This window comes from Desmodus rotundus, chromosome 7 (assembly GCF_022682495.2).
Source record: "Desmodus rotundus isolate HL8 chromosome 7, HLdesRot8A.1, whole genome shotgun sequence".
Classification (NCBI taxonomy): domain Eukaryota; kingdom Metazoa; phylum Chordata; class Mammalia; order Chiroptera; family Phyllostomidae; genus Desmodus; species Desmodus rotundus.
The window spans coordinates 134,428,178-134,446,857 of NC_071393.1; the positions used below are offsets into that span (position 1 = coordinate 134,428,178).

An 18,680-nucleotide genomic window follows, 5' to 3' on the forward strand; every position below is an offset into this window, starting at 1 on the left:
AGGTTGTAGAAAAATTCAATCATGTTTTCTTCTCACATTTTTATAGCTTCTTGTTTAAATGTACATTTCTGACCCTTTCTGAATTTACCGACTTGATGGGCCACCTTTCCTGCGGGGATTTGAACTGCAGGACGGGGCCCTTCCCCATCCCCGCGGTTGCCCTCACGCCTTGACCCCTGCCTGTGAGTGTTTGAAAGGGACCGATGCGCTCGTCTGCTGTGCAGTGGCCACCGAGCCAGGCATGTTACCTCTGTTTCCTCCCCAGCCAGAGGTCCTGTTATTGTCCCCACCTTCAGGTATGGTGACTGCCACTGGCAGAGGCAAATTGCTAGCCCAGGGCCGGAGGTTGGGAATGGGCCACCAGGCTCCGACTCCCGGGCGTTTGCCTGCCCCTGGGGAAGGGGTGGCCCCGCCAGCCTTGCCGGCACTGATGTGGCATTGAGCACAGTTACTCTGCCCTTCCCTCCCACCCCCTGTGGTCTCAAAGCTCCATGGAGAGCCAGGTTTCCTTTGCCTCCACATCCCAGGCCACAGGAGCGCCCTGTGAGGGAATGTCACCTCCCCCACACCTGCTGGAGCTGGTGGCAGCAGCGCTGTGGGGGTTGCTGCAGCCTCAAGTGCCAGCACATTGCCGGCAGCCAGGGGCCTTGGGGTCACTGTTTTTACGTGTTTTATTCATTCATCCATTTACCCACGCATCCACTTGTCCAGCCTTGAGTTCAGTACCGTGTGCCGCCCCAGTGCTGGCTGAGGTCACGTGGGAAGGGGGGTAGGTCCTGGGGGTAGGCAGCTGGCCTGGGCAGTTGGCTGAGGGAGCGCAGGGTCCCGTGGGCATCCAGAGCACATCCAGAGCATCCTCCCCTTGCCTTCGGGGTCAGGTGCGGGGACTGGTGGAGGCTGATAGGCACAGAGCTCGCTGTGGCGCCGCCCAGGCCAGACCCAGAAGGGCGGCCCTGGGCACGTGGCTGGCCAGCAGCTGGGCCAGCATAGGAGCCCTGGCCCGCACGCTGACCCCATGCCCTCTGAAGTGGCAGGGACCCAGGGACGGGAGAGGTGCGCCCTTGGGTGAGCGCCAGGGCGCCCAATTATCCAGGGGTGTCTGGCCAGCCACGCAGTTGGCCGATTCTCAGGACATCAGGTGGTTTTCATCACAACTGTGTGTGGCAGGGTCACACCACCCACTCTCCCCAAAGCTGTAGACGTTTGGCCAAGTAGCTGCCTACCCTACAGAGGCCCTCGGTTGCCAGGAGAGTCCGGGGAGGTTCCCTTCTGGATCCAGCTACTTAGGCCCGAGTGGTGCTGGCCCACGCCCCTGGGAGGGGACGCACCAGCTGTCGGTGTAATTAAGGTCGCTATAAAACCCACCGCCAGACACGCGAATGGCTCCTCTGCTCTTCCTGGGCACGAGTGCTTGTGGAGGCCAGTAAATCAGGTTCCGGGTGATCGCTCCAAAGGTCAGCCTTCCACCTGCGGCAGCATTATTGGCAAGGGTTGTCCGTCACGCAGCTTGTTTCCCGGCCACTCGATTTTATGACACCCTAATGAATTGGGCCATTTCCATTTATTTGCAGGAAATACACAGAACAGCGGTTTTCGTTCTCCTAGAAAAGTTGGTCGTGGGAGGTGGGTGGCATGTTGGTGGGACGCACAGGCAGTTCTGGGCCGGGCAGGCCGAGGACCCAGGGGTGCATCTGCCTCCCACCGTCACCTCATTGGGAGATGATTTGTGTGAAACCCCTGGCTAGAGGCTGGGGCGCTCCCTTCCTCGTCCTCTCCTGGGTCAGTGGGTCCTGGGAGCCAGTGGGGATCAAGGTGCAGAGGGGCTGGGGCCTGAGCCTGCCCCCTGGGCTGACAGCTGCGTGGACCCATGTGGGTACCCACGAATGGCCTTTCTCTATGGGCTGGTGGGGCTTCTGGGGCTGCTGTGTGTCCCTACCACTGGGCCATGCCCAGGCACACAAGTTGGGCCAGGCTTAGCCCTTTCTTGGCCGGGCTGTGCTGCTGTCTTTCCTTCCCTGCTCCTAGCCTGAACCAAGGTGATGGAGAGAGCTTCGACCAAAGGGGGAGGGGGGCATTCAGGCCCCCGTGTGGCCTAGGCAAGTGGAGGCATGGGGTGGCTGGTGGGGAGGTGGTATAGGGGAGAGGAGACGAGATTGGGGTGGGGGGAGGAGGAGCGGGTGGATCTGGACCTGGAAAAGAGGTTACTTCAGAGCCAAGATGATGGGCCCTCCCCATCGTCCCACCCTTCTCCCCTCCCCTCCAAAGTAGATTCTAAACATTGCCTTGGATGGTGCTGTCCCTGTGAGTCGGAAGGCAGTGTAAGCTATCAGAGTAGGTGTGGGGGATGCTATGGCCCCTCCTGGTCCCTAGGCTGCTGCCCCAGCTCCAGACGGGGCAGGCCGGAGCCTCTTGGGCCAGTGCAGCCTCTGCGCCCTTCCAACCCACACTCAGTGAGAGTGAGGGTCCTGGTGTGCGGCGGGGGGTGGGGGGGACAGGCCAGCAGCTTGTCTCCCTGCCCTGTGTTCAGAGGCCTGCAGGGCTGCCCACTCTCTTCTGCCCCAGACCACCCTTGGGCCTCAGGGGCCCACCCAGAAGTTGCCCTCCTCGGGGGCTGCCTCTGAAGAGGCTCAGAGAAGAGCAGTCACTTGGGGCCCACCAGCCCTAAGAATTTGTCCCTACAGTTACTGAGGCAGGAGCTGGCCAGCAGGTGACTGGGCTATGGGCCCCAGGGCTACAACTGGGGCCAGGAGAAGTTCCACCACCCCTGGCCCTGTGACCTTGGTGACTCCCTGCAGATCTCTGAACCTCAGTGTTGCTCATCTGCAAAATGGGTCTCCAGATATCCCCCTGCATGGGCTTTATGGAGTGCTGCAATTAATGGGAATTTGACATGTGTACATTTGAAAGAGGATGATAGGAAATAAAACTCTGCAACATTCAAAAGGCTGTGTGAACTCCAGTTTTTAAAGAACTTGTCAAGAGGGTTCAGCCCTGGCCAAGGTGCCTCAGGTGGTTCGTGCTGTGGCCGCGTGGTGGCACCCTGGGAGCTGGGAAACAGGCGGCGTGGGCAGCAGGCGGCTCCAGGCACTGTGCCCTGACTCCACCCGGCAGTTGCAAGTCCAGTCGTCCGTGAATTTGTTAAGTGGCGGTTCTTGTTAGTCCTGGTACCGGAACCCCTGCCGGCCCCACCCCACACCTGCTGCAGCCAAACCAGCTGTCTTAGAATGGCAGGTAAATGTGATAAAATGCTCTGAAGAAAGCGGGACAACTGCTGGACACTCACGCACAGTAGTTTATGAGGCAGGAGGCTTTGGAATGTTGGCGACGATGCTAAGAAATAAAAACAGGCCCTCAAAGCTCGCCTGCACACTGTGATCCTGGCTCTGTGGTCTCCAGGCGCATTTGCTCCCAGCACCAGTGGGGGTTGGGGTGGCCATGCGACTCTCTGTGAGGAGGTGTCTCAGGCAAGGCTGTGGGGCGCATTATAGGGCAGGACCCTGGAGAGACAGACATTTGCCTGGTGGGGCCAGAGGACCCGAGGTGTCCATGCAGCAGCCCCAACGCCACGGCTTGGGCTGCTCAGCCAGGGACGCCTCGCCCACCCTGCTCACTAAGCCTGATTGCCCTGCATCCCTGCGGGTGTCTGACCTGGGCTCCTGGGGCCCCAGGCTGACCGTTGTCCACTCTTGCAGGTGGTGAGAAGCTACAAGGCGACCATCCAGCAGACCTTGGACATCCTCTTCCTCCAGGAGGGCTCCGAGTTTCTGAGCAGTACAGATGCTTCAAGCCGGGACTCTGCTGACCGCACTATCATCGCCTGGGATTTCCGGAGCTCCGCCAAAATCTCCAACCAGATCTTCCATGTGAGAAACTGCATTTGAAGTCGCTTTCAGTTTCAGCCCGGGATGCACCTGTGTAGCCCTAGGTTGTCTGGGGTCCTGGGTCACTTCCTGCGGGAGGCGGTCCAGCAGGCAGGATCTTTGGAGACATCGGCTGCCTGAAACCTCTCGGGAAGGGGAAGGCACGTGTGAGGTGCCGGGGGAGCCTTGCCAGGCCCTATGTTACAGCCACTCCCTCACTGTCCTCTCGCTTGTCCCCTCCTGGCAAAGCCACTCCATAGGCTCAGGGTTTGGAGGTACAGCCAGTCCAGGGGGACTGGTAGATGGCCTAGCAGCCCGAGACACCCCTCCCCTCTGCCACCCCAGCCAGCTCATGGGAATCTGCTGTACCCTTGTGGAGTGGCTTCGGCAAGGGCCCTGACTCGGTGGTTCAAGTGGAGACCCTGGAGTTAGACTGCCTGAATTATGGCCCTCGGTTTGTCACTGACAATGGGGGCCCTGGTCCCATTATTTAGCTGTTTTGATTCTCATTTTCCTCTAGAAAGTTGAGGATGAGAATGTTATTTGCCTCATAGAGTGGTTTTGAGATTTAAAAGGGTCTAGAATAGTGCCAGGCACAGAGAGTGTTCCATAAAAGCATTACCTATTGTCTCCATCATCACCTCCATCACCACCACCACCATCATCACCATCACCACCATAACCATCACCACCACCATCACCATCACCATCACCATCATCATCACCATCTTTTACAATTCCAAACGAGCCATGGCTAATTTCTTTGGTGTCTCCACCCTGAATTTTAAATATGTGTCAGGTGTGCGTGCATACATCCTCCCTCTCCCCATCTCCCCTTGTTTTCAGAGGATTCTAAGTGACCCTGAGCAAACCTGCCTCTAGTCCTTCACTTCATGGTCTAGTGTCTCCTGGGAAGGACACACCTGCCTACCCACCCAGGCTTCCTACCTCCATCAGTCCCAGTGGAGGGCAGAGAGAGCGAGGGAGGTGGACGGAGAGCTGCTTGCCTGAGCCGTCCGCCCTCCTAGAACTGCACCTACTTCTCGTCTGTGCAGGCGAGCAGGTGCCCTGCCTGGCAGCATCATGCTGGGGAGCTCATGGTGGGGTCGCCATGGTGCCCACACCTCTGAGGGCACGTTAGTCTGCAGCTGCAGGTTACTAGTCTAACTGCTCCCTCAGAGTTTGGGGTCATGTAGAGATGATGAAAGGACGACTCTAGGAACACGAAAGGACAGGTGCGGTTGGGAAGGGAGCCTCCAGGGGCCCCTTTGTGCACCTGAGCCTGGCAGACTGAGAGGTGTCCCCTCCTGGGTTCTGAACACTGCTCTCCCATCCATCTTCTCGCCTGGTCATGTACCGCCTCCCCCACTGTGTGTTTTGGCTGTGTGGGGCCCTGGGCTCTGCTGCCCCAGGGCCCCTGCAGAAGTGGGGAGGTGGGCACACAGGTCCATGTTCTAGTCCTGGGTAACAACAGCACATCACCACAAACCCGGAGGCTTAAGCCATCCGAAATGCACTCCCACACGGTTCTGGAGGGCAGCATGCGGGTCGGTGTCACTGGGCTGAAGTCAAGCGTGAGGAGGGCCCGCCCCCTCTGGAGATGCTAGGCAGAATCCGTCCCTGACCGCCTCCAGAGGCCGGTGGCACTGGTGGTACCAGGCTGTGGCTGCATGCCCTGCCACCTGCATGCCAGTGTCTTCCAATGGGTCTCTGCTCCTGTTCACACCACCCCTGTGCACCTCATCCACCGGTGCCTCCCTTTGTAAGGACGCCTGCGGCCACACTGAGGCAGTAACAGGATAATCTTGCCCCGCCAAGCTCCTTGATTACATCTGCAAAGACGTACAAGGTGGCATTCACAGGGCCCAGGAATTCAAATGTGCTCTATCCAGGGGGGTCCCTATCCAGCCCATCACAGGGGCCCTGAGCCAAGGAGTGCAGGCGGCCCCTAGCAGCTGCAAGTGTGAGAAGCACATTTCACCTGCAGCCCTGGGAGGGAGCACAGCTCTGTGGACACCTTGGTTAGCCAAGCGAGAGCCAGGTCAGACTTCTGACCTGCAGCTCTATAAGAGTGTAATTCTGTGGTGTTTTAAGCCGCTAAATTTGTGGCAGTTTGTTATAGCAGCAACAGGAAACTCAAAGACCCATAAGCTAAGGTTGGGAGGAGGACCCAAGGCCCCTGAGCAGAGTGTGGGGTGGCGTGTCTGCAGGGGTGGCAGGACCAGCCTGGAGTGTCCTTCACCCCACCTGTGGCCCTGGCATTTCTCAGGAGAGGTACACCTGCCCCAGCCTTGCCTTGCACCCGCGGGAGCCTGTGTTCCTGGCACAGACCAACGGCAACTACCTGGCCCTCTTCTCCGCGGTGTGGCCCTACCGGATGAGCAGAAGGCGGCGCTATGAAGGACACAAGGTACCCCTTCCCTGTCCCTTCCGGGGAGAGCTGAGCACTGGCCCCAGAGCCCCCCACCAGACAGTGCCAGCAGTGGACGTGGGGCCCCAGAGTGCCCGGACCCTCTGTGCAGCAGATTCTGTTTTCTGCTTCCCAGGGGATGGCATGCTTGTGGCCTGGTGTCCACTCAAGGCCCTGGGCCCCATGTGGCCCTGCCCCGGGCCCCGGCTGCTGGGCAGGGAAGGGCTCCGCTGATTTGTTGGTTCACGTAGATGTGTCTTGGGGGTTAGGGGGTGGGGTCCTGTCTTACTGGGGGCCTGGGGCTTGGTGGCTGTCAGCAGGCTGGGCCCTGTCACTTGTGCTGGAGCTAGACCCCACTGAAGCAGCCTCGTGACATGGTCCGCCTCCCCCTGCCCCTCTGCGGGCTGGGCATCGCGGCCCCCAGCTCCCCGACGAGGCTGCGAGCAGGACTGCAGTGCAGCCCGCTCACCCCGTGTCACCCTCTGCAGGTGGAAGGCTACTCGGTGGGCTGCGAGTGCTCCCCGGATGGTGACCTGCTGGTGACGGGCAGCGCTGATGGCCGGGTCCTGCTCTACTGCTTCCGCACGGCCAGCCGCGCACGCACGCTGCACGGGCACACGCAGGCCTGCGTGGGCACCGCCTTCCACCCCGTGCTGCCCTCTGTCCTCGCCACCTGCTCCTGGGAGGGTGACATTAAGATCTGGCATTGAGCCTCCAGGGAGGAGCCTTCTGGACATCTGCCGCCTGGCTCCCCATCTTCGGGGGCGGGTGGGAGTGAATGCTGAGGTCGGCTTCGGGTCAGACTGGCTGGGAGTGCCCCGCCCCGCCCTGCTCCTGTTTCCCTGTCTGTGAAATGGGGACAGAGCCTGGCATCGGGGCTGTGAGGCCTGCGTCAGCGAGAGCATGGGCACGCTGCCCACGATGCCCAGTAAACGTGAGACTGCGCTGTTTCTCAGGTGGTTTCGGTGATGGCTGTGTCGGCAGTTCCTCCCGCCGCCCCCCTCGCAGCCGCTGCAGCTCTTCAGTGAGAATGCCGGTGCCGGAAGTGGGGCGGCCCGCCTTCGGGTCCTGACGAGGGGTCCCCGGGAAAGTGGGGGGCTCTGGGGCTCAGGGCTGTCCTCAGGAACTCTGTGCTAGAGTGCAGCAGGCCCGCCAGTGTCACGGGCCCCTCGGCCCCTCCGCACAGGAGCGGCCAGCTGGGTCCGGGGTCTGCCTGCATGGGTGTTTGCCCGAGCGCCAGGGTGACGTGGAGGAACCTCAAGGAGTCGGCTGGGCTGCTGGGCTGTGGCAGGCTGACGAGCACTCAGCCCCACCAGGGCTGTGACTGAGGGGCTGCCCAAGAGCCCAGGGACTCACCCACGGGCCAGGGGACTACAGGAGCCATGTCTCAGGACAGAAGGGTCCCAGCAGTCTTGGAAAGCTTCCTGGAGGAGGTAGACTGTGAGCTGGTGAGGGGGCATCCCCAGCAGAGGACCTGAGGAGAGGACTGTGGGTGGGCAGGGGCAGGACAGGCGGAGCTGCAGGAGTAGTAGGCGCCCACTCTTCCATGCTGATCCCCTTGGCCCTCAGGGGCAGAGAGATACCTGGGGGGTCCCCAGATGCCACTGGGGCTGTCAGCACCACTTCTCTGTGGGTTTCAACAGCTCTATGCCCTGAAGGTGCCAGCTGCCTGCCAGCCCCCTTCGGGATGTGACTGTTGGGAAGAATGGGAGGTGTGCTCTCTGCCTCGATCTCTCTCTTTTTCCAAATGCTCTCTTCCAAAGAGCATTCTTAGAAGTTCCCTCTGATCCTCTGCAGGGAGGTGGGGAGTTCACCACTTGCAATTTTAAAGTGAGAGAGCTAAATTTAGCAAGTGTGGAGCAGGGATGGAGAAGAAGTATGAGCTGCACGTGCACCCACCCTTCCCGGGCTGCGCGCTCGCCTGTGCCTCGCCTGTCCACCTGAGCTGCTGGCCGGAGGCCGTCGTGGGGAAGAACCCCTCGCCTGGAGATGCCAGCGTGGCTGTGGGTGCTGCCCGGCCCAGCCATGACTGTGGTGTGTGGAGCTCATGCAGCCCCCAGCGGGGTGGGCACGGTCCCCGCTGTCCAGCTCAGAACGTCAGTGCTCAGAAGGCAGAGGGGTGAGCCCAGGGCCGTCTGACTCCAGAGCCCAGGCCCTTGCCCTCCCTCGGGGCCCCCGCACCTTAGCCCAGAGCTCTGCATGGAACTGTCACCTGTGTAGGGCTTCCGGGGGATCCCTGCCCTCAGGCACCAGAGGGGGAACTGGACTAGAGGTGTGGGGGACTTGCCCAGAGTCACGCAGCTGGTGGCCGAGCCCACTCAGCACTGCCTGCTGGGGTGGAAGGGAGCGTGTGCATGGGTGGATGGGTGGTGGGTGCCCAGACGGGGTCCACCTGGGTGTGCCAGGGCTCTGAGTGGAGGGAGCAGGGGTTGGTGGAAGAGAGCACCCCACACCAGCTGCGGCTGGCTTTGGAGGTCTGCAGTCCATCTGGGGGAGCCTCAGGCTCTGAGATGACAATGTGGGGCTGGGACCTGAATCTAGAGGGGCCTCTGGGCCGAGGCTGTGTAGCCCTTGGGGTTCTTAGCCCTACTGCCCAGTCGAGTGGCTAGCACGAGGGTGTGGGGCTGGGAGGCTTGGGCACCTCTCAGAGAGCAGCCACTGGGGGCCAGGGCAGGGTGTTCCCTCCACCCTCCCAGCTGCGCCCTAGATCAGTGAGGGTCACTTCTTCCATCTGCCCATGGGGAAGTGGCCCCAGGGAGGGGAGTGGGCTCCTGACCTTCTGGCCCTGGGCGTGGGGGGCTACTTTCCTGGCAGATTTGCCCCTGGGGGGGGCAGGTGGGCCAGCTCTGGCCTCCTCTGCAGAGGCAGCTCAGGGTTGGGAGCCATAGCCAAGGACCCCTCCCCCCCCAACTTGGGGTCACCTGGTGAGAGGCAGACTTGGGAGATGTGAAGCTGGGTGGGTGAGGGAACTTCAGGGCACGCACTGGGCCAAGGTGGTCCCCAGTGGGAAGTGCTACAGGTGCATCCGCAGGGTGTCGCAGGTAACTAGGCACATGGAGAGATGAGACAGCATGGGCAGGAGCCCTGAGGAGTGCATCCACGCAGACCCTGCGAGATGGAAGTGCCTGGCCCCGGGGGGCCGACTGCTGTGCCCACTGTGTGCACTGAGACAGAAGACAAGTGTGGAAATAGCTCCAGGGTCTGGGAAAACTCTTAGAAAGCAGATTTGCAGAACAATCTGACAGAACTTGCAGAAATGGGAAACATTGGTAACTAAAACCGAACACTTAGTGGCTGTGTTGGGCAGCGGGAGAGACGCGATGAAGACAGCGGACGCAGACTGAGTGTGTGGGCCGTCCGAGGAGGGCACCAGGCAGCGGGTACCGTGAGGAGGAGAGAAGGGGGAGAGTGGGCAGAGATTTTGTTAAAATAATAATTGAGAATTCTTTAGAACTGATGAAGTGCACCAACCCACAGACACAGGACTCCCTGTGAATTCCTAAGAAGGACAAATCCACAACCAGACACACCTCAGGGAAACAGCAAAAACCTGAGCCGAAGGGAAGATCTCAGGTGGCAGGAGAAGGCAAGTCAGGTGACCTGCCAAGGAACAGCTCCCGGGGGACGGCGGGCAGCGCAGACGGAGTCCCGGGATGCATTCTCCCCAGACAGGCAGGATGGACACCTTCAGAGAAATAAAAATGGGAGTCGCCTGCAGAGGCACACTGAGGGAATGCTAAGGAAAACAGGCATAAGCGACGTCTGAGATGCGGGACAGAACAGGGATGCTGGCAGGGGACCTAGGACGAAGGGCAGCAATGATGCCTAGCAGCTTAGGGGAGTTCTGATTCTGGGCAACAGCTGTCAAGAGCCAGGACAAGTGGGCGAAGGGCAAGCAGGTGGGAGGACACCCAGGGCCACGTGTCCCAGAGATCAAAAGGCAGTGGGGAGAAGAAAACTCAGACCCAAGTGCTTCCCACCGATGTCTTTTATTAGTGAGTGTAAAATACAGTACTGACAGACGGCATGCATCGCAGACGACAGGAAAGCAAGCCACAGGAACGAGAGTTGGAGGGCCTCATTGTGTCTGAGGTAGAGCGAGGGGGTGCTGGGGAGCGGGAGCTGGGGGGCGAGCACCGGCCCCACTCGGGACGACGGACCATGGGAGGGCTGGGGGCACTGTGCCAGCCACGTGGAAACAGCTGAGAACGTCTCACATCCCTGCACCCGTCCAGTTCCCCTCTTTGTGCAGAGAGCTCCGGGGTTCCCTCATCACTGGCGCTCTGGGCGTCTCCATGAGACGCCCTCCTTCCCTCCAAGGGCCAGGCCCCACTTGCCCTTGCCCAGAAAAGAAAGGAGCTTTGTGTTGGAAACGCCAAGGCTGCCATCCAGGGCGCTGGAGGCAAAGTGCGCTAAGAAAGACCCTTTTTCTCTAGAAAAATAGTTTCAGTTTATAAAAGGGGGGAATGCTCATCTCGGGTGGGGAGAGATGTTGGTGTGTGAGGAACGTTCTCGGGGAGCTCCGTCGTGGTGGGGCGGGGGGACACGTGTGGCAGGGGTCCTTTTCTTGGGCTGCACTTGTTTAGGTGGAGGAGAGGGGCTCTTGTGGGCAGGGCCTGGGGGACAGGTGTCTGGGGACAGGTGGGGAGGCCCCCTGGGGTACGGGGTGGGTGGCCTGGTGCCCACGGCCTTGGCCTGCAGGCAGGTGCTCAGTTGAGCAAGGTTCCATAGAGCTGGGCCTTTGTGAGGCTGTCCTTGCGGCTCAGCCCCGAGCCCCCAGTCCGCGGGAAGGCCGGCTGGGGGCTCAGGCGGGCAGCGGGGCGCATTTCGGGAGAGGCCTCCATGGAGCTGGGCTCCAAGGAGTCCCTGGAGCTGTGCAGGCTGTGCTCGGGCTCAGGGCTGTCGGCCGCCCCACACAGGTGCCCCCCGAGCCTCTCCCCATCCCCCTCGCTGGCCGCGTAGCTGGGCCTCGGGCTGGGGGGGCCGCCAGCCCGGAGGAAGCAGGGCTCTGCCAGGTGGCCCTGGGAGAGGTCATCGCCCTCTGAGAAGCTGTCGGCCTTGTAGCTGGCATAGAGAGGGCTGGCGCGGCCCTCGGCCTTCTTGCCCGGGCTGCTCCCGCCGTAGTAGCGTTCGGGGAAGCTGCAGGGCGAGGCCCGTCGTGCAGCCACTGGGAAGGAGTAGGCGCCAATGTCCTCCACGCTCAGGGGCCGCCACTGGCCGCGTGTGTCCTCCCTGGGCAGCCTGGCTGACCCCGGCTTGGCCCGCAGGCTCCACAGGTTTGGGGGCACCAGGGCCTGCTGGGGGCCTGGGGAGGTTGGGTAGCGGTAGGGCTCGGCCGAGTAAGGGGACAAGGTCCGTGCGAACCCCGGGGCCACCTCAGCCTCCAGCGGGGCCGCTGCCACGGTTGCGGCCTTAGCGAAGCGCAGGCTGCCCGGGTAGGCGGCAGGGGGCGGCGGGCGCTGGAGCCGCTGCTCGCGGCTGTTCAGATAGAGGGCCTGCTGCGAGGCGGCCAGGGTGCTGGCCTGGCCCTGCTCCTTCTCCTCCGACGTGGCGCTGAAGCTCGAGTAGGAGCTGGACGTGGGCAGCGAGCCCGCGTAGCCTGGGAAGGCCTCGCGCCCGAAGGCCGCCGGGAAGGCCGCCGCCTCGGCCTCTTCCTCCTCCTCAGCAGCACTGTCGGTGGAGTTCTGGGCCCGCAGGAAGCCCACGTCGGTCACAGATGCATCCACGCTGGGCCGCCGGTCACGTGGCGGCTCCTCAGGGCAGTACAGGGCTGTGTCGCTGCAGTAGACGTCCCCCTTGTAGGGGGGCCGCAGGCCCGACTTCTCCGCCCTGTCGCGGAAGGCCAGGTCTCGGGCAGAGGCGTCCGACAGGTGGGAGGACAGGCTGGCAGGGTCGGGCTTCTCCAGCACCTTGGCGATGACGCAGGCAGGCACGCTGTCAGCGTAGGCTGGGCGGCAGAGCGGGGAGGGCAGGCTGCAGCCATGCTGCTCCAGGTGCAAGCTCACGCGCTCCTGGAAGTCCGACGGCAGCTGCAACGGATGGGGAGATGAGGAGTTGCGGGGACGGTCAGGTCAGCTTCAGACCAGCCGACAGAGGGGCCACCACCTGCAGCATGGGCCCAGGACGCCCCTGGATTCACCTGAGGACCCCTGGTGTGACTCAGCCCCCCTCAGGGTTGCAGTTCCTGCCTCCCCTTTCCTCCCCCTGAGGGGCTGACTTGCTCCCCCATTGTGTCCTGGGTGCTTCTGCACGAGACAGACTCAGAAACACATGGCACAGAAGTTCAGGGCCAGGCGCCCCACAGGGATGTCCCACTACTGTTTGATCTATTTTGTGCGTGTCTCAGTGTGGCCCAGGGCAAGGGGACAGGAACAGGAGCCTGGGTGAGGGGAGTGTCAGGACAGGTGGGGGGCCCTGGGTCAGCCTAGCTTTGGCACCAGGGAGGCTGTGGCCTGGGCCAAGTCACTTCCGTGTGCGGCCAGTTCTCTTGTCTCCGAAGACGGTGCTGCCAGTCATCGTGCCCGCACCAGGCGGCGGGGGTCTCTGTGAGGCTCACAGGGGGGTTGCTCAGTGGGCAGAGGGCTTGGAGCCCGGACAAGGAGCAGCCCCCAGCAGACACCGAGGGGGTTCGCAGGCTGCCCAGACTGGGTAAGGAGCTGTGCGTGGGCGTGGCCTGCCACCGTGTCTCAGGAAGGCCAGGAGCCTGCAGGAGCAGGAGGGGCTCCGGCTCGCCCGCGGTGTCTGTCCCTCAGGGGTGGGGAGTGGCCTTGGGGTGGGACCTGCATGGAGGAGCCCTGAATGGTCCCAGGGGTGCCTGGCTGGGCGAGGCCCACCTTACCTCGGACACCTTATGGACCCTGCCGTAGGTCTGGCTGCACTGCAGCAGCTGGGCCGCTAGATTGCAGTCCTTCCTATAGAGCTCCTGAAAGACAAGAGACAGTGTTGGCTGGGAGCCCCCCCCCCCCCGCCCCGCCCTCTACTGGGTCCCTGCGACCTGACTGGAGCCCAGGTGGCCTGCGCCACTCTGGTATCGGCAGGACAAGGACTCCCCTGGGCCTCACTCTGCAGAACGGGGCCCTTGGCTCTGACTGGCAGCTGCTGGGGTGTGGAGGGGGCCCAGTGTGGTCCCAGAGGGGAGCCTCTTGCCAGATGAGGGCAGTGGTGGCAGAAGGGCCCCGGGTGTGAATGCTGGCGCCTCAAGGATGGCCACCCCATCTCCAGCTCCCCCCCCCCACACCCCTGTTCTCTCAGTGGGGCCTGGCAGCAGGCTGGCTGGCTGCAGGGCTGGGTGAGTGGGGCTCGGGTCGTGTGGCCCAGGTCCAGGTGGGGACTCGCTCAGCCTCTGAGCTGAAAACATATAAACAGTAGGGTTCAGGGGACTTGGTCTCCTCTTTGGAAAATCTCTGTTGCACGTGCCTGTGGCTGGGCCTGTCATTCCTGCCCCCACCCAGAGCCTTCCTCGGCGAGGGCCAGACATCGAGGAGGAAGGGGTCCGCCACTGGGCGTGGCACCACGGGAGCCAGTGTCCTGCAGCTCACGCAAGCTCTAGCCGGCGGGGCAATTCCTCCAACCCCCACCCCGCGTCCCTCACCTCTACCTGCTGTGAGGCTGATGCCCCAACTGGGCCTGCACAGTGGAGGGAACCTGGGTCCCCAGCCCCTTAAGACCTCCTTGGGCCTTCCAGAGAGGACACAGATGGCTGAGAGTGGAGAACTCACCCCCCTGTGAGGCCCCAGACAGGCTGCCCAGCATCAGAGGTCTGTGGGCACTGCCTGGCTAGCCCAGGCCTGCCACGGGGTCGAAAACGGACTTGAGAGCTGCCCTGTCCTGGGCCTGCCCCCTTCTCATCTGCATGCTCTCCTCTCAGGTGTCACTGTTCCCACCGAGGCCACCTCCTGTCCCTCCCCAGTGGCCCCCCCCCCCAGGTTGTAGCAGGACCCATGGCCGCCCCCTCACACCCACATCCACGGTCTGCCGGCCCTGTTGCTTCCTTCCAGCTTCAGCCTGGAACCAGAACCCAGGCCCTTCTGCCCGACCCATGGCTGCTGTTCCAGCTGGGCCTCCACCGGTTTGGCTGAGACTGTTGCCATAGCGCCCCCCGCCAAGTCCCCCTGCCCTGGCCCTTGTCCCTAGTGCATTCTCAGCAGGGCCGACACGTGAGCCCTGTAAAAGTGGACGTCCCGTCAGGCTACTCCTCTGCTCAAGAACCTTCCGGCCCTGTGTCACTCGGGATAAATCCAGCTCCCTACGGGAGCCCACGCAGCATGGCCCCCCATCTTCCTGGCCTCAGCTCCGGCCACGCCTGCAGAGCCCACTCTGGCCTCTGCTGCTCTCCAAGTCATCCAGGCCCACCTAGGCTGCTTGTCCCCGGATGCCCCATGGGGTGAGGCCAGCTCCCTCACCCTCTTCAGGCCTCGGCTCCAGCCGCCTCTGCCGGAAGCATCCTATTGAAATGTGCTCACCCGGCAATTGGCCACGCCCCAGCCCTGTCCCCTGCTTGATTTTTCTCTGCAACGTTTAGTGCTGCCAACACACTGCCCGGTGTAAGTGTCTCTCGTTTCCCGTCTGTCTTCCCCACTCAGACAGGAGCTCCTCACGGGCAGGGAGTTTTCTGCCCATGTAGTTCACTCCATATTCTCAGAGCCCAGTGGGGTCTGGTAAGGCGCAGGCGCTAATTAGTGGATGTGTGGCCAGTGGTCAGCGATCCATGGAGGGTGGCTGGGCCCAGCTCTGAGGCCCTTGACATTAGTGCCCATGGGCGGCCACATGGCTCTGGTGCCCACGGAGAGTGGCCATGCCCCAACCCTGGAGTCAGGAAGCCCTGGTTTGAATGAGAAAATACGGCCCAGTATTCCCAACCTTGGTCCCGTTTCCTTCCAGGATGCCCTTGGCAGTGTGTCCGGCCAGGCAGCCTTGCCCTCCCGCAATGGCCCTGCCCCCTGGGTACCCTGGGCCAGCCCCGCCCACCTGGGGGCAGAAGGGTCAGAAGGACCAGACACTCACGTTGTCCTCTGACAGCTTGTCGATGGTCACCTTGGCCTCCAGCAGGTGGCTGTTGAGGGCGACAATCTCGTGGCTCAGAGCACGCTTCTCCTCCTCATAGTGCTGGCCCTGGGGCAGTGGAAGGAGGCGATCAGTGCTCGGCGGTCAGCCCAGGCTTGGGGCTCAAGTCCAGTTGCCCCCTTAGGGCCCCTGTGTGCCCTCTTGCTGCCCATCATGACGAGGTGTTTAGAGGCCCACAGAATGCAGGGGCAAGAGCCCAGACTGCCCCAGGTTCAAATCCGTGCCGCCACCAAGTCATGGCCTCGGGTGCGTCACTGCCTCTCTGAGCCTTGGTTTCTCCTCTGTGCCATGAAAGAACAGGGACCGGCCTTCCGGGGTCTGGAGTGTGGCTGAGTGAGGGCACCTTGCGCTCAGCATAAAGCCTGGCCCATCTCACAGATTGGGAAACAGGCCTAGAAAGGAAAGGGCCCTTGTCCAGGGTCCCAGCAGAGCCGGCCCAGGCCCTAGGCCTGCCTGCCGTGGCTGTCTGACAGCACCTCGAAGGCAGGCGTGTGCTGAATGCCAGTTTGGTATTCAGAAACAACAGCAGCTTGCAGCCAAAGGAAGAGAGGCAACTCCTGCCTTGGAGGGTGGGGAGACACCAGCACCCACCCAGCCTTTCCTGGATGGCCAGCTCTAGAAGCCTCTCCAAAGCCCGGGAACATGGGGAGGCCTGTCGTTACCCCTTCCACCCCTCCATGCTGTGGGCTAGCCAGCGATCAGCAGAGGAAAGGCGGCACTGCGGAGGGGACAGGCTGGTGCGGGAGCATCTCCAGGAGGGGCTCTGCATGCCCCAGCCCCACCTGGGCCGGGCACTGGCTCTGGCTCTCACTTGTTTGGCACAGTTGGGGCCCAAACCTAGCTCTGAGCTCAGACCCCTGTCCTCCCGGGCCCACGTCTCTGGGCTGATGCTGAACTGGGGTCACCGCCCCCAGTGTATGGCCTCTCCCCCTGAGCCCTGCTTACCCACCTCCAGGTCAGGTGCTCACGCCCTGCTGCTGAGTCTCACAGGGTCTCAATCCTGTACCTCGCTCGCACTTACTGAGAGCCCCACTCAGTGTGGAAAGGGTGAGGTAGGCCCAGCCCTGGTGGGGGTGGGGTGGGGTGGGGGGAGTGTGCCTCAGGAATGAAGGCCTGTGACCCAGCTCCTGCACGGGCAGGGCCGTGGGCTTTGGGGTGGCCCTCACCATGCGGTACAGCTTGTCCTCCAGCTCCTGATTGATCCTCTGCAGCGCCATGTAGTTGCTCTGAATCCTGGAACAGGAGGCAATGGGGCCACCGCTGGGCCAGGCCCAGCCTTCCCAGGACCCCCATGCAGCTGCGCAGCCCGCTGAGGAAGGCCAGGCTGGGCCCACCCACCACGCCCTCCCCGGTCTAGCTGCTCCTCCACACAGCAGCAAACATCTGGTCAAAGATACTGGCTGGAGGCCTTTCCCAGGCCAGGGTCAAGAGCCCCTGGGGACAGGAGGGAGGGCCTGTTTTGCACAAGTGACTGCCCAGCCCTCGCTCAGGGCCAGTGTGCTCCCACGTTACACACGGCTCTGACCAGCCCGGCTGCAGGGTGTACATTCAGTAGCGTGTGCACTGGGAAGAGACTTAAGACTGTGTGCCGGCCCTGGGTGATGGTGGTGGTAAGACACGGCCCCTGGAGGGAGGGGGACAGTGGAGGGGAGGGGAGGCCCGATGCCCTGTGCCTCCGTTGCTGCTGTGCAGTGTGGAGTGAGTGTGACCATGAAGGAGCTTGGGACAGTGACAGTCCTCTGGACAACCTGTGTCTAATGTCATTCTCCCCCCACCAACAATAGGGAAACTGAGGCCAGAGGTGCTTGATGCAGCAAGTGCAGGGCTGAGACTTTAACCAAGACTGTCAGGTTTGGCTCCCCCAGGACTCTGTGGCGACGCTCAGAAAGTCCAGCAGGATAGGGCCCTTCAGGGAGGAACAGGCCACCTCCTCTCTGGCAAATCCTGTCTCAGGCTGCACCAGCCACGATGCCCTGTAAACATTTAAAAGAAGCCAGGCCAGCAACAAAGTTTGCGTTCTCTCTGCATCCTTCCTAAAGGACGGCCGGGAAGTGTAGCACGTTTCAGAACCATGCCCATCTTCTGTGTGCAGGCGGACGAGTGCTTGGGGGCGTTTAGGTTTTAAGGGAATAGTAACTTGGGAGTCCCACAGCCCTCCGGACACATCAGTCACTGCCGTGCTGCCAAGGGAACTATCCCTAAGCTCTGGTTCACCTCCAGGGCTAGACTTCGCTTTTCCCATCAGGGACCCCGGGGACAGTGGTTGGGGCCCTGGGAAGCCAGCGGGGGTCTGGAGATGGCTGCTCCCGTGTCATGCAGTTATGAGACAAGGAATGAGCTGCGGATGGGGAGGGTTGGCTGGAAGGAGCCCGGCCCGGCAGTGGTCAAACCCGGGTCCGCATCCTGCTTCAGTAGCTCTTGGCACAAAGTGCGACTTTGGAAACAGAGCTTACCTTCTCTGGGCCCAGGACTCCCCACCTGCGAACGGAGCGGCCGGCTGGGTGGAAGGCAGAACGCCGGCACCGCAGGTCTCCGGGCCCCGCCCCGGCCCCGCCCCCAGCCCGCCCCGCCCCGCCCCCTGACCTGCGCAGCTTCTCCGTGACCTTCTCCAGCTCCTCCTGCGCGCGCCGCAGCTCGATCTCCAGGTAGTGGCGCGTGGAGTCGAACTCGGTCTCGAGCTTCTCGAGCTTGTGCGTGGTGTAGGACAGCCGCTTGCGCAGCTCTCCCTTCTGCTCCTGCAGCGCGCTGCAACGACACGCGGCGGCGGGCCCGGCCGCGGCGCTGAGCGCGGGAAACTGAGGCCCGTGCGGGCCCGCCGTGGGTGCGCGCCGCATGCGCCCGGCTGCACTCACACATTCGCCCCTGCGCGCCCGCACCCCCCACATCCCCTTCCCAGCGGGCGGCCCTCGAGGCTTAGGGACCCTTGGGGTCAGTTCCTGGGCTTCCAGCAGCGCCCCAGCAGAAGTCAGTCTCTGCGGAGTCACTTCATTGACCACAGAACCTGGCCAGTGTTTGGGGGGCTACGGGACCCTGGACAGGAGAGCACCCATCAGCACCCGGGCTCATGAGGCCGACTTCTGGATAACACAGCTTACCGGGCCCCCACTTTCGCTCCTCCGCAGCGTTGGGTAGGGACGCTAAGGCCCACAGGTGGCAATGCCATGCCCTCCCCTCCCCAAATTGGCTGTGTGGCCCCAGCAGGCTGTGCATAGTCTGGGCCAGGGAGACGATGAGTGGGGATGCCCAGGGTCCAGAGCGGTGGCCAGCTAGCTGCACACAGCATTGGACACTCAGGAAAGCTCAGGCCTGCTTGTCCCCCCTCCTCCAGGAAGACTTCCAGGGCCCAG

At 62.4% G+C, this 18,680-nt stretch overlaps 2 protein-coding genes across 13 annotated transcripts in view; one reads left to right on the top strand and one right to left on the bottom strand.

Annotated features, from left to right (window-relative positions):
* Positions 1-7,215, top strand: part of WDR25 (WD repeat domain 25) — a 117,196-nt gene extending 109,981 nt beyond the window's left edge. For all 11 annotated transcript variants that reach the window (XM_053928602.2, XM_053928598.2, XM_053928599.2 and 8 more), the window contains 3 exons: positions 3,693-3,863; positions 6,130-6,270; positions 6,759-7,215. In XM_053928602.2, coding sequence (XP_053784577.1) covers positions 3,693-3,863; positions 6,130-6,270; positions 6,759-6,980 — 534 coding nt within the window. In that variant the 3' untranslated portion in view covers positions 6,981-7,215. The remainder of the gene's footprint in view (positions 1-3,692; positions 3,864-6,129; positions 6,271-6,758) is intronic.
* Positions 7,216-9,051: 1,836 nt separating this feature from the next.
* Positions 9,052-18,010, bottom strand: BEGAIN (brain enriched guanylate kinase associated). 2 transcript variants are annotated; one of them, XM_053929072.1, is made up of 5 exons: positions 17,917-18,010; positions 16,500-16,566; positions 15,274-15,381; positions 13,109-13,192; positions 9,052-12,299 (listed from the first exon to the last, which is right to left on the bottom strand). In XM_053929072.1, exons 2-5 carry the CDS (start codon positions 16,548-16,550, stop codon positions 10,980-10,982), a joined length of 1,563 nt encoding a protein of 520 aa, XP_053785047.1. In that variant the 5' UTR covers positions 16,551-16,566; positions 17,917-18,010; the 3' UTR covers positions 9,052-10,979. The 2 variants fall into 2 exon arrangements, with proteins under 2 accessions (XP_053785047.1, XP_053785046.1); XM_053929071.1 differs by lacking the exon at positions 17,917-18,010 and adding an exon at positions 17,787-17,846.
* Positions 18,011-18,680: the final 670 nt, after the last annotated feature.

Coding starts and splice junctions, on each gene's coding strand:
- BEGAIN (XM_053929072.1), bottom strand. CDS start 16,550: ATGGCGCTGCAGAGGATCAATCAGGAGCTGGAGGACAAGCTGTACCGC. Junction 13,193..15,273: donor ACAAGCTGTCAGAGGACAAC/GTGAGTGTCTGG, acceptor CTTGTCTTTCAG/GAGCTCTATAGGAAGGACTG. Junction 12,300..13,108: donor GGGTCCATAAGGTGTCCGAG/GTAAGGTGGGCC, acceptor CATCCGTTGCAG/CTGCCGTCGGACTTCCAGGA.